The 14948-nt window shown below is 44.7% G+C and overlaps 1 protein-coding gene and 1 pseudogene across 1 annotated transcript; both read right to left on the reverse strand.

Annotated features, from left to right (window-relative positions):
- Positions 1–2646: 2646 nt before the first annotated feature.
- Positions 2647–8189, reverse strand: LOC115167419 (GA-binding protein subunit beta-1-like; annotated as a pseudogene).
- Positions 8190–10270: 2081 nt separating this feature from the next.
- LOC115167724 (E-selectin-like) lies at positions 10271–14398 on the reverse strand. The gene is made up of 2 exons (XM_029722371.1): positions 14364–14398; positions 10271–11935 (listed from the first exon to the last, which is right to left on the reverse strand). Exon 2 carries the CDS (start codon positions 11838–11840, stop codon positions 11073–11075), a length of 768 nt encoding a protein of 255 aa, XP_029578231.1. The 5' UTR covers positions 11841–11935; positions 14364–14398; the 3' UTR covers positions 10271–11072.
- Positions 14399–14948: the final 550 nt, after the last annotated feature.

The raw sequence follows: 14948 nt of genomic DNA on the forward strand, positions 1-14948 counted from the left end.
GTCTGACTAGCTGAATGTATTGACGTTGGTTTCCTGTCTGACTAGTTGAATGTATTGACGTTGGTTTCCTGTCTGACTAGCTGAATGTATTGACGTTGGTTTCCTGTCTGACTAGCTGAATGTATTGACGTTGGTTTCCTGTCTGACTAGCTGAATGTATTGACGTTGGTTTCCTGTCTGACTAGCTGAATGTATTGACGTTGGTTTCCTGTCTGACTAGCTGAATGTATTGACGTTGGTTTCCTGTCTGACTAGCTGAATGTATTGACGTTGGTTTCCTGTCTGACTAGTTGAATGTATTGACGTTGTTTTCCTGTCTGACTAGCTGAATGTACTGACGTTGGTTTCCTGTCTGACTAGTTGTATGTATTGACGTTGGTTTCCTGTCTGACTAGCTGAATGTATTGACGTTGGTTTCCTGTCTGACTAGCTGAATGTACTGACGTTGGTTTCCTGTCTGACTAGTTGAATGTATTGACGTTGGTTTCCTGTCTGACTAGTTGAATGTATTGACGTTGGTTTCCTGTCTGACTAGCTGAATGTATTGACGTTGGTTTCCTGTCTGACTAGCTGAATGTATTGACGTTGGTTTCCTGTCTGACTAGCTGAATGTATTGACGTTGGTTTCCTGTCTGACTAGCTGAATGTACCAATGTTGGTTTCCTGTCTGACTAGCTGAATGTACTGATGTTGGTTTCCTGTCTGACTAGCTGAATGTACGGACGTTGATTTCCTGTCTGACTAGCTGAATGTATTGACGTTGGTTTCCTGTCTGACTAGCTGAATGTATTGACGTTGGTTTCCTGTCTGACTAGCTGAATGTACTGACGTTGGTTTCCTTTTCTGACTAGCTGAATGTATTGACGTTGGTTTCCTGTCTGACTAGCTGAATGTATTGACGTTGGTTTCCTGTCTGACTAGCTGAATGTACTGACGTTGGTTTCCTGTCTGACTAGCTGAATGTACCAATGTTGGTTTCCTGTCTGACTAGTTGTATGTATTGACGTTGGTTTCCTGTCTGACTAGCTGAATGTACTGATGTTGGTTTCCTGTCTGACTAGCTGAATGTACCAATGTTGGTTTCCTGTCTGACTAGCTGATTGTATTGACGTTGGTTTCCTGTCTGACTAGTTGAATGTATTGACGTTGGTTTCCTGTCTGACTAGCTGAATGTACTGACGTTGGTTTGGTTTCGCTCACATCTGTGATGTTTGAGTTGTATGGTGGTTTCAAAACAAACAAGGTGAAACATTACAGAATGGAGACCAAACACTGAATCAACGGTCTTTGTCACACCTGTCTATTTCACTGGCTGAGGATACCATGGGCCCGTTCTAAGTGGCTCCCTATTCCCTACGGGCTCTGGTCAAAAGTAGTGCACTATATAGGGAATAGGGTGCCATTTGAGACACCGTCCATATGTATAACACTGCCACAAGCCCAGGCACCAGCTGCACTGTTCCCACCCTTCCCATCCTCTGACATTTAAACACTGAGAAATACACACTCCCTCTCATTCATTTCTCTAGGGAGGTCATTGATGGGACAGAAATCAATCCATAGTGCAAATATACACAGCAAACAGGGTACAGATTAGTATTTAAAGGCAGGAAGACATATTTCAAAAGGTTATGGATTAAAGGTGCGTTCTGTAAGTACAATTTCAGGTCAAAGTGATGTCCCTGTAAAAACAACAACTGTACATCGTCATAACACAAACTGCCTCTCTCAAGTCTACACCCATCAGGAAAATGATCATCGTCATAACACAAACTGCCTCTCTCAAGTCTACACCCATCAGGAAAATGATCATCGTCATAACACAAACTGCCTCTCTCAAGTCTACACCCATCAGGAAAATGATCATCGTCATAACACAAACTGCCTCTCTCAAGTCTACACCCATCAGGAAAATGATCATCGTCATAACACAAACTGCCTCTCTCAAGTCTACACCCATCAGGAAAATGATCATCGTCATAACACAAACTGCCTCTCTCAAGTCTACACCCATCAGGAAAATGATCATCGTCATAACACAAACTGCCTCTCTCAAGTCTACACCCATCAGGAAAATGATCATCGTCATAACACAAACTGCCTCTCTCAAGTCTACACCCATCAGGAAAATGATCATCGTCATAACACAAACTGCCTCTCTCAAGTCTACACCCATCAGGAAAATGATCATCGTCATAACACAAACTGCCTCTCTCAAGTCTACACCCATCAGGAAAATGATCATCGTCATAACACAAACTGCCTCTCTCAAGTCTACACCCATCAGGAAAATGATCATCGTCATAACACAAACTGCCTCTCTCAAGTCTACACCCATCAGGAAAATGATCATCGTCATAACACAAACTGCCTCTCTCAAGTCTACACCCATCAGGAAAATGATCATCGTCATAACACAAACTGCCTCTCTCAAGTCTACACCCATCAGGAAAATGATCATCGTCATAACACAAACTGCCTCTCTCAAGTCTACACCCATCAGGAAAATGATCATCGTCATAACACAAACTGCCTCTCTCAAGTCTACACCCATCAGGAAAATGATCATCGTCATAACACAAACTGCCTCTCTCAAGTCTACACCCATCAGGAAAATGATCATCGTCATAACACAAACTGCCTCTCTCAAGTCTACACCCATCAGGAAAATGATCATCGTCATAACACAAACTGCCTCTCTCAAGTCTACACCCATCAGGAAAATGATCATCGTCATTGAGAAACTTTGAATATCAGCTTACTTCCTTTAACGAATTGTAATGGAATTGACCAACACTGCTTTGTTAACACATCCAGTATTCTGAACCTGTAGGATCTCAGCCAGCTGGTCGTTGACGTTGTCGAGGGCCAGTTTACAGAACTTGCTGGTAGCGTGGATGTCCACTGCCGTGCTGCACAGCCCAGCGGAGAGCACTCATCTTCAGCATGTCTTTAGTATTCACATCGGCCCTGTGCTGGAACACAGAGGACAGAGATAGCGGGGGGGGGGGGCAGTCAATCTATTGATCCATCAAATTGATCTCGATCAATCGAATCAAACTTGATCAATTGATCTCGATGAATCAATCAATTGTTCAAACGAAGGAGCAGAAGTCTTCTCACTCACTCATTCATTCATTTATCAATATGAACAATTAACAACAAAAAAAATCAACATATAGCATTACTGTCCCAGACAGTTGGGACATTCATTATGCAGTAAAGAATGTCCCTGTACAGCAGGCCTGGTCATTGACGTCAGCGGATCCCATGCTACATGCTACAGCAGAGCAGAGAGATCAATGGGGCCATTGTCCTGTACTCCCTGTTCCCTACAGGGGCCCTACAGTCCCTGGGCATGTCCCAAATGGCACCCTATTCCCTATATAATGCACTGCTTTTGCCCAGGGCCCTATTAGAGATCAGTCATTCTACTATTCTACCCTATGGGCCCTGGTTAAAAAGTAGTGCACTATATAGGGAAAAGGGTGGCATTATGAACGCATCCCCTATGACAGTGGATGAGTGTGTAGTTAATAACGGCATTAGCTCAGAGGCCCTGTAACAGCAGTTAATAACGGCATTAGCTCAGAGGCCCTATGACAGTGGACGACTGTTGCTGATGGCAGGAGATCACAGGGGGATGGGGCTGTAATGGTAGAATGACTACTGATCTTATGTAATGGAGGTCTGAACAGAGTTTTAGACACACATCAAAGTCGTCCAGGTGAATCTGAATCGTTATATCTCACAGTCCTTTCTTCCATAACATCATCAATTCATTTTTGAACGTCATGTTGTTTTATGAATGAATTAAACAAAGTGATTTTGTGAATAATTTCTGTGACATTTTATTCATAAGTAAAGTTAAACATATATATTAATTAAGAGCATTATAAGCTACTGACTATGTTGTTACTCCTTAGGCACAAAAACTGGGGTACGCGCAATTCCGTCGGGGGTACGCCAAATAAAAATGTGATTCACATTTAAAAAATGTCACTTTTCAAACAGTCCCTTTTATATTTTCCAACGGGGCTATACATTTGGGTGAGGTATTTTTCTCACCTGAGTAGACTCGTTTCACTGCCCAAAATAAAATGAAACCATCTAGTGTTCAGCTAAATAACAACACAATGTCAAATACAGGTAGCCTAGTCAAATAATTAACATCCAATCACATTAACCGTTACTCTCTCGCGGGAATTCCACCAATGGTCCATATGTAGCCAAACGTAGCTGCAGCTGATTCCGTTTGCTCGAAAATGGATAAATGGTTAAAAAAAGGAAGGGCCGTGTCCATAGAGACACATACCAGCTCTACTGGTAGTACTGCTACTACCAGCACTACTACACCTGCACCTGTCGACTACACAAGTTGTTCTGCTTCCACGAGCACATCCAATGCAAGCATCAGTAATTCTACATTTGTTGTTAGCCCAGCTAGAATGGACACTGACAGTTGTGAATCTGATGCAGCCGAAGAGCTCCTGCCCCTCTACCGGGGAAAGCACCGAACAACAGACAGGGACGTTGGACCAGCGAAGAGGCGCAAATATGATGAACTACATTGATTTGGGGTTCACTTATATTGGGAGTAGTGCCTTTCCTCAGCCACAGTGTGTTATATGTGCAAAAGCATTATCTCACAACTCGATGAAACTTTCACACTTGAGCAGACATTTAGAAACAAAACATGCCAATTTGAAAAATAAGCCCCAGGAGTTTTTTGAGCGAGAAGTAAAATTACTTTTGAGTAGTAAGACATGTATAAAAGCAACAGATACCATTAATAAAAATAGTCTAGAAGCATCTTATATGGTGAGCTACCGAGTGGCTAGGACAGGCAAGCCCCACACTATTGTGGAGGACTTAATTCTTCCTGCTGCCTAGGTTTTGGCTGGGACAATGCTGGGGGAAAAGGCCATAAAAACTATACAGACAATGTCTTCATCAAACAACACTGTTTCCCGACGCAGCAGTGACATGGTGGGAGATGGTTTGAAACAATTACTGATCGCATACAAGCCAGTGAATTCTATGCGTTACAGCTGGATGAATCAACAAATGTGGCGGGCCTGACACAACTCCTGGTATATGTTCGTTCCATTTATATGGGGTCAATTAAGGAAAACATCCTCTTCTGCAAACCACTGGAAACCAGGACAATGGGAGAGGATATTTTTAAAGTACTGGACAGCTTTGTGACATCAAATGGACTTTGGAGTTCAAGATGTGTTGGTATCTGTACTGATGGCGTAAAAGCCATGACAGGGAGACATAGTGGAGTGGTAACGCACGTGCAAGCAGTTGCTCCCGACGCCACTTGGGTACACTGCATCATCCACCGAGAGGCTCTTGCTGCCAAGGAAATGCCTGACAGCTTGAAAGACGTTTTGGACACTACAGTGAAAATGGATAACTTTGTTAAAGTCCTGATCTCTCGTGTATTTTCTGCACTATGCAATGATATGGGCAACGACCATGTAACACTTTTAAAACATACAGAAGTGAGCAGGTTATCAAGGGGCAAAGTATTGACACCGTCATAAGCGTCGTCTTCTGATGAGGAGAAATCATCGGACCAATACGCAGCGTGGTAAGTGTCCATACTTTTATTTTTAAACGTGAACACAAAACAAGAACGACAGTCCTGTAAGGCTAACCAGCTATACAAAGAAACAACCACCCACAAACACAAGAGAAAATAAACCCACTTAAATATGGCCTCCAATTAGAAGCAACGACAACCAGCTGCTTCTAATTGGAGGTCGTTCCCAAAACTAACATAGAAATAGACAAACTAGAAAACCCACATAGAAATAGAAAACATAGAACATAAACCAGAAACCCCGAAACACACAAAACAAACACACCCCTGCCACGTCCTGACCAACTACAATAACAAAATGACCCCTTTACTGGTCAGGATGTGACAGACACGTTTTTTTTAATTGAGACGAGCTTAAAGTTTTCTTTACTGACCATAATTTTGACAGCTTGCCTGATGACGAGTTTCTCACATGACTGGCCAATCTGGGTGATGTTTTTTCCAGCATGAATAACCTGAATCTAGGATTACAACTATATTCAATGTGCGAGACAACGCACAGGTCTTTCCATCATTGTATGACGTATCCTGCTTTAGCAAATCGCGCTGTTAAGACACTGATGCCCTTTGCAACCACGTACCTATGTGAAAGTGGATTCTCGGCTCTCACTAGCATGAAAACTAAATACAGGCACAGACTGTGTGTGGGAAATGATTTAAGACTGAGACTTTCCAATACAACTCGAGTTATGTGCATCCTTTCAAGCACACCCTTCTCATTAACCTGTGGTGAGTTATTCACAATTTCGATGAACAAATAAGCTTTTTTATGTTAGATGGTTAAATAAAGAGCAAAATTATTGATTATTATTATTTGTGCCCTGGTCCTATAAGAGCTCTTTGTCACTTCCCACGAGTCGGGTTGTGACAAAAACTCACACTCATTCTTATGTTTAATTAATGTATCGTATAGTGTGTGTGTGGCAGGCTTACAATGATGGCAAAAAACGACATTTGAGAGTGCTCTGACCCTGGTGCTAGAGGGGGTACAGCTAGGGGTTGAATGTTTGAAGGGGTACGGGACTATAAAACATTTGAGAGTGCTCTGACCCTGGTGCTAGAGGGGGTACAGCTAGGGGTTGAATGTTTGAAGGGGTACGGGACTATAAAACATTTGAGAGTGTGCTGACCCTGGTGCTAGAGGGGGTACGCAGCTAGGAGTTGAATGTTTGAAGGGGTACGGGACTATAAAACATTTGAGAGTGTGCTGACCCTGGTGCTAGAGGGGGTACAGCTAGGGGTTGAATGTTTGAAGGGGTACGGGACTATAAAACATTTGAGAGTGCTCTGACCCTGGTGCTAGAGGGGGTACAGCTAGGGGTTGAATGTTTGAAGGGGTACGGGACTATAAAACATTTGAGAGTGCTCTGACCCTGGTGCTAGAGGGGGTACAGCTAGGGGTTGAATGTTTGAAGGGGTACGGGACTATAAAACATTTGAGAGTGCTCTGACCCTGGTGCTAGAGGGGGTACAGCTAGGGGTTGAATGTTTGAAGGGGTACGGGACTATAAAACATTTGAGAGTGCTCTGACCCTGGTGCTAGAGGGGGTACAGCTAGGGGTTGAATGTTTGAAGGAGTACGGGACTATAAAAAGTTTGGGAACCACTGGTTTAGAGTAAGACTATTTTTGGGGGGTGAAACTTGTGTAACTGTTTGCTGATTCTCTCGGACAGGGCTCCCTTGAAAAAACCCATTGAAATCTAAATATGACTCACCTGGTTAAATAGACAGTCAGCTATGTGGAGGGAGGCTGTACCTGGAGCAGGACCTCTACGATGCCTGTCCCTGCTGGAGCAGCCATGTGGAGGGTGGGGTGGTCCACCTTGGTCCGGGCATCATGGCTGACCCCTGGCCTCAGTAGAACCTCCGTGGGGGAGTACTGATTGTACTGGGCAGACAGGTGGAGGGGGACGTCCCCAGCTACACTCACAGGTAGAGTAGAGAGATCTCAGTCAGTCAGACAATCGATCAATCAGTTAATCAACCAAATGTAAAAGTTTGCCCAGTAACTCGACCCGCCTGTCCATGTTATCTCAATAATAATTATTTAAATGGTCAAACTGATCCAAGATCAGCACTTCTAATCTGAGATGCTTTGCTGCTTACCTGAATGGTCCTGGTCCAATGTAGTGCACTAAATAGGGAATAGGGTGCCATTTGGGATGCTAGTATTATGAATAGGGTCCCTGGTGAGACTTGGCTGCTTCCACTAGCTTCCTTCACAGGTCTACTAGAGACATCTAGTAGCATTACAACACACAACACAGCACACGTCATCACCACCTAACCCAAACTGCCTCAGGCCTTATACCTGACCCTTTGTCTCAGGTCCACCAGAGACATCTAGTGGTTGAAGGAGAGCATTAAAACACAACACAGCATCAAACTGAAACCGGATGTGGGAACTCTACTCAGGCGTTTCTTTCATGCCTGCTATGTTAGCATAAGGGGAAGGTGTTGTGGGAGATGATTGGTTGGTAGATTTAGCCAATTAAGCCAATGTTGGCCAATGATTATGCACTTTTCCAGGTATTTCTGTATCGTCTGACCTGTTGGTACACCAGAGTCTTGGCGCATTTGGGCAGAAGTGTCTGGAAACAAGATGAACCTAACCCTAACCCTGGCTCTGGCCCTAAACCTTACCCTAACCCTGTCTCTGGCCCTAAACCTTACCGTTACCCTGTCTCTGGCCCTAAACCTTACCGTTACCCTGGCTCTGGCCCTAAACCTTACCGTAACCCTGGCTCTGGCCCTAAACCTTACCGTAACCCTGGCTCTGGCCCTAAACCTTACCGTTACCCTGGCTCTGGCCCTAAACCTTACCGTAACCCTGGCTCTGGCCCTAAACCTTACCGTAACCCTGGCTCTGGCCCTAAACCTTACCGTTACCCTGGCTCTGGCCCTAAACCTTGCCGTTACCCTGGCTCTGGCCCTAAACCTTACCGTAACCCTGGCTCTGGCCCTAAACCTTACCGTTACCCTGGCTCTGGCCCTAAACCTTACCGTAACCCTGGCTCTGGCCCTAAACCTTACCGTTACCCTGGCTCTGGCCCTAAACCTTACCGTTACCCTGGCTCTGGCCCTAAACCTTACCGTTACCCTGGCTCTGGCCCTAAACCTTACCGTAACCCTGGTTCTGGCCCTAAACCTTACCGTTACCCTGGCTCTGGCCCTAAACCTTACCGTTACCCTGGCTCTGGCCCTAAACCTTACCCTGGCCCTGGCTCTGGCCCTAAACCTTACCGTAACCCTGGCTCTGGCCCTAAACCTTACCGTAACCCTGGCTCTGGCCCTAAACCTTACCGTTACCCTGGCTCTGGCCCTAAACCTTACCGTAACCCTGGCTCTGGCCCTAAACCTTACTGTTACCCTGGCTCTGGCCCTAAACTTTACCGTTACCCTGGCTCTGGCCCTAAACCTTACCGTAACCCTGGCTCTGGCCCTAAACCTTACCGTTACCCTGGCTCTGGCCCTAAACCTTACCGTAACCCTGGCTCTGGCCCTAAACCTTACCTTTACCCTGGCTCTGGCCCTAAACCTTACCGTAACCCTGGCTCTGGCCCTAAACCTTACCGTTACCCTGGCTCTGGCCCTAAACCTTACCGTTACCCTGGCTCTGGCCCTAAACCTTACCGTAACCCTGGCTCTGGCCCTAAACCTTACCGTTACCCTGGCCCTAAACCTTACCGTTACCCTGGCTCTGGCCCTAAACCTTACCGTTTATACCAGGTCCAAATTTCTAAGTTTCAAGTTTTATTTGTCACATGCACCAGTAGGCCTACAGTGCTTAACTAGCCAGCCCTACCCAACAGCAGTATTCAATATCAAAATAGTCAAATAAAAACATGAGAAATAAGATCTAAGAGACGAAGCTATACACAGTCAGGGCCTGTAGCACATTTACAATGTGCAGGGATACTGGAGTATTGAGGTAGATATGTACATGTAGCCAGGCATTAGGAGAAAGTGACTGGTAGCAGGATAAATAATAATAATAATAGTAAACAGTATGGCAGCAGCATGAGTGGTGTGTGTGTGTAAGTCTATATATCTGGGTGTTAGGGTGTGTCTGTGTGTCAGTGAGGCATGATACGCGGAAAAAGGGCTGTAGTAAAGTGACTGATAGCAGGAATATATAAATACATATCGTAGTTGGGTTGGAGCACGAAAGACAGCAGACATACAGTACGACGCCATTACCACCAGAGACATCTAGGGGTGGAAGGAGAGCATTACAACCCACCATTACTTTACCTTAACATTAATCTCGGTTCAACCAGAACTAAAATCGTACATCATTTGGTCAGATGCTTGATTCAATTCTGGGAACAAACGTGTTAGAAACTGAGATTTCCGGATTGAGAAGTCTCCACCCTCGCAAAAGGAAACTGTAAGGCAAAGCCCTCCCCTTCCGATAATTTCACCTGTATTTATCACACATGGGCTAGAAATCCCCACCCCCAGTTTAAGCACCGCCTTTGCCCGGTCCTGATTCGTCCAAATAACCAGTGAGGAAGACCCAAGCACAGGAACTAATGCTGCTGATTATCTCACACATCCCATAGCCTGATGACAGACCTGCGGTACCATTTTCCCTCCTTGTGCCTCTAAAACTGTGTAGAATTATTAGTTCAGTCAGCAACAGTAAACACAACACATTTTTAGTCAGAAAAACCCATGAGAATAAGTACTTTGGTTTTCCTTTCTGTTTTATTATCATGCCGATATATACATACATACATACATACATACATACATACATACATACATACATACTGTAGCTTCCAAAGCAAGATAATATACTAAAACACACAGATTATGAACTGCCAATACATTAGTTAAATATTTGATTATATAGACTATAACATCACAACACAGGTAAAATGAGACCTCTAAATATGTAGAGGTTGTTAAAATATGAATTTCACACCACTCCTTGTTTCTCACCAATAAATCATTGCTATAGTAGCAATCAACATTCCCTTTCTCTCAAGCATTTTATATCCTCCACTGACAGAGTTGGTATGTTTGGGTTTAGGGTCAGGTCAATTGGAATTGAAGTCTGTTAATTTGTTAAATAAACTGACATTCGAATTCAATATCTATTTTCAATTATTTTTCAATGAACTGAAAAATAAAATATATTAATTTCAAACGTTTTTATAATATATATTTTTTTAAATTCAAGTCACTTGACACCTGATTTGACTCCAATTTGAATTGACCCCAACCCTGCTTGGTATGTTTCGTTTTTGGAAGATTGTTATGATGTGTTAAAATAGATCCTATTAAACAAACACTTGCAACTTTATTATTTAAATTGGAAATAAAGATGACATTTTAAATGTTATAAAAAATGTGACCATTTATTTTAAACAATATGTTATTTAGTTAGCAGTCAAGCTTGCTATCCTATTGCATCATAAGAATTCTACTTATCAATGATAGTGAATTACCAAATCACTTGTAACAGAGGAAGTTCCTCCTCTCCTCACAGTCCCTGGTTCCCCAAAGCTCTCCCTCTCTGGCCAGGGTCCCACAGCGGAGGTGTTGGGCGGGGCAGTGGGGCAGCCTCCCCCCGGTCCAGGCCTGGTACTCCAGGGGGTCTCCATTCACCCACAACCAGAAACCATTGAAAAAGCGTAGACCGGTCCACACATGGTCCGTCTGGGCCCCCTTTGAATTCATCATTCTCTGGACCTGGATCTGCTCATTCTCAGACAGCAGGCTGGTGAGGTCAGTGTAGTGCTTCCTGCAGTGCTCCAGAGCCTCCTCCCACGTCTTGTTTTTCTGTACCAGGACCACGTTCAGATCAAAGCACCAGAAAGGGTTTCTTTGTTGGCACAGGCTATCAGCCATCACACCCTTGATCACACCGACACAGTCCTGGTTGACAACAAGATTGTTTGGCAGGCCTGTACTCCAGAACCTGAATGATGAGTTCCACCCTCCAGACCACTTCCACTCTGTTGAGTCATTGGTATCTCTGTACAGACCGATCCAAGTCAAACCAATCCAGTTGAATTTAGAAGTTAAGATGTTGGAGAACAGCTCTGCTTCCTCCTGGTCGGTGATGAAGGCCAGGTCAATGTATTTCTCTCTGCAGTACTGCTGAGCTTCTTGCCAGGTCAGTGTTACATCCACATAGTAGAACTGTTTGGTAAGACATGAGACTACTGCAAACAGAGCAGTGATGAGGAGCCCAGTGAAGCTGCTCTTCCTCTGCATGATGCCCCAGTACTCAGTCAGTGTGGAGTCGAGTGGAGCTGAACCAACTGCTGCTCTTGTGACCACCAATTACCTGGCGCTTCCTTGGCTCACCTCTACACACAAAGCAAACCAATCAGAGAGGCTTCATTAACTCACCTGTACACCCAAACCACCAATCAGAACACTTCCCTAACTCACCTGTATACACTGGCCCTTCTGCTGCCACTACCCACATCTCTCTCTCTCTCTCTCTCTCTCTCTCTCTCTCTCTCTGTCTCTCTCTCTCTCTCTCTCTCTCTCTCTCTGTCTCTCTCTCTCTCTCTCTCTCTCTCTCTCTCTCTCTCTCTCTCTCTGTCTCTGTCTCTCTCTCTCTCTCTCTCTCTCTCTCTCTCTCTCTCTCTCTCTGTCTCTGTCTCTCTCTCTCTCTCCTCTCTCTCTCTCTGTCTCTCTGTCTCTCTCTCTCTGTCTCTCTGTCTCTCTCTCTCTCTCTCTCTCTCTCTCTCTCTCTCTCTCTCTCTCTCTCTCTCTCTCAATCATTCATCCTCTACCCCTTTTCTCTATGTCTCGCTCTCACTTATTCACTCAATCATTCACTTTCTCCCCCTTCTCTCACTCTGTCTCTTTCTCTCCCTCCCTCTCTTACTGGATGGAGGGCTCATTTGATTTCCATCATTGGGCCCCCCCCCCAAAAGAATGGTCCACTGGGGATGATGCAAAACGAGCGTGCCCACTCACCCCCCCCCCTTCTCTTTCTTTCTCTCTCTCTCTGGGTCACTTCCCTTCCCTCTACAGTCATTCGTTAGGTAAATCTCCTCACTGCCTCTCAGTCAAATGTTTCCAGCCATGCAAAGACCCTGGGTTGGTCTAGGTAGGTCTGGGTTGAGCTGGGTTGGGCTGGTCTGGGTTGGGTTGATCTGGATTGGGGTGGTCTGGGTTGGGCTGGGTTGGGTTGGGTTGGTCTGGTTTGGGTTGGTCTGGGTTGGGCTGGTCTGGGTTGGTCTGCGTTGGGCTGGGTTGGTCTGGGTTGGGCTGGTCTGGGTTGGGTTGGGTTGGTCTGGGTTGGTCTGGGTTGGGGATGTCTGGGTTGGTCTGGGGTCTGGGTTGGGCTGGGTTGGTCTGGGTTGGTCTGGTTAGGGTTGGGTTTAGTTGGTCTGGATTGGGCCGGTCTGGTTTGGTCTGCGTTGGGCTGGGTTGGTCTGGGTTGGGGTTGTCTAGGTTGGTCTGGGTTGGTCTGGGTTGGGCAGCAGAAGAACAGAGAGGATGGTCCCTAGTTAAATCCCCCAGGTCATGGATCAGAGTGACTGTGTTGTTTGGTTTGAGCTCACCCATACACCCAGCCCACCAATCAGAGAAACTTCCTCAGCTCACTTGTACACCCAGCCCACCAATCAGAGAGGTTTTCTTTAACAGTGGCGCATCTTCATGGATCCAAAGGGAAAACATTTCCACGAAAAAATACAAAAACAACAAATAATGTATCTTTCGTCTCTGTGTTTCATAATTTTTCTTCAATTTGCAAGAGGCTGAATGTATCCGAGCGAGTAAAACAGCTCCCCTCTGTCTGTATGTGTAGCCCATCTATCTGATGCTCTGTGGTCCAAAAATAGCATGATATTGTTGGAACATTGAATGCAAGGGAAGCCAGTGAGCATTTGGCCTCCCTTGATAAAAAAAAGAATACAATAATAGCCAATCAGTGTTGAGCTAAACTGAGTGAGCTCAACTGTAAATGGTCCTGGCACACCAAAACAAAGTGTCAGACCAATCACATCACATCAAGCCAAGGTAGCCTAGGACAACGAAAACTAAAGAAGTGTACTGTATGACAGAGTGATAGACCATTTCGGCAACATGAAAGAGGCATTTCTTTACAAGTAGGGTGAGTCAACATGTTACGCACACACAAACAGAAATCAGTGCCATGTAAAGCCACATGATATTTAGCTTATGTTGATTGGACTAAATTGTTTGTAGAATCTTTTAGTTGTCAGTGTATTAGACTAAGCAGAGGTGATTTGATGATGACGATGAAGTTGAAATGGTGCTGGAATAGTGGAGGCAGCCCCTGTTTTCGTTGCAATTTGCGGTAACTCTACGTTGTTCTAAATCAATAGTTGTTTAGTTGTCTGAAAATGTCAGAAACATTAACTTGATTGACCATGCAGTCGATCATTTAACTGTTTTTACATACAATATGCTTTGAGCAGTCCACTGGACAGATGTTGCCCTTTGGTTTTGTGACGAAACAAAGGTGTGTTTGAATATATTCTTCTTGTCTTGGCCTTAGGCCTATACAGTATATGACAGTGGCAAGGCATATGAACTAACAGGTTATAGAGCAAACAACACAATTATCACAACACATAAGTTGTAATAGGGATTGTTTTCCTTGACTTCGTTTCCATAGTGATTCTACTCACGCACAGCTACTGCTTCCTAAGTTCACCTGTACACCCAGCCCACCAATCAGAGAGGCTTCTTAGATCACATGTAGCAAGCTCTGTTTACGTTGTAAAGGAGGTTCTGGTAAAGTAAACTCACTTGGCATTCTGACGCCACATCTCTCCAGGTTGATCTCAACACTGGATATATTGAACTAGCCTGGCTGACGAGACCACACAGCGAGGAAGAGCTGTGACTCACTGGTCTGAAAAGGAGGCCGTTTGCTAATGCAATCTTTGCTCCGATATTTTGCGGACACATTGATTGGTTCTCTCAAATATATATTTTTCCTGGTGGGAGACGTCTCATTGTTTGGAAATAAAAATCCAACAGCTGTAATGGTAGGGGGTCGGAGGCTGTATTCGGGGGCTGTGTTCGTGGGCTGTATTCGGGGGCTGTGTTTGGGGGCTGTGTTCGGGGGCGTGGCTGTGGGTGTTGGAGTGAGAAAGACACAGAGAACCAACCAGTAAAAGCACCGCCCCCTTCATTATCAACGCATCGTGCCGACAACATCAAAACAGTCTTTCCAGACTCTGAATGTAAAAACATTTACAGCAAGAAATAGAACCCTTGTAATGAAACGGAAATTTAACCATTTTGAATGATTGGACAGGAATTTAGCCTGTAAAAATGATTGTTGAGAATTTTCTTCCAGTTTGAGAGCCACATAAAATAAAATGAACA

Source organism: Salmo trutta, chromosome 29, assembly GCF_901001165.1.
Source record: "Salmo trutta chromosome 29, fSalTru1.1, whole genome shotgun sequence".
NCBI classification, from domain to species: Eukaryota; Metazoa; Chordata; class Actinopteri; order Salmoniformes; family Salmonidae; genus Salmo; species Salmo trutta.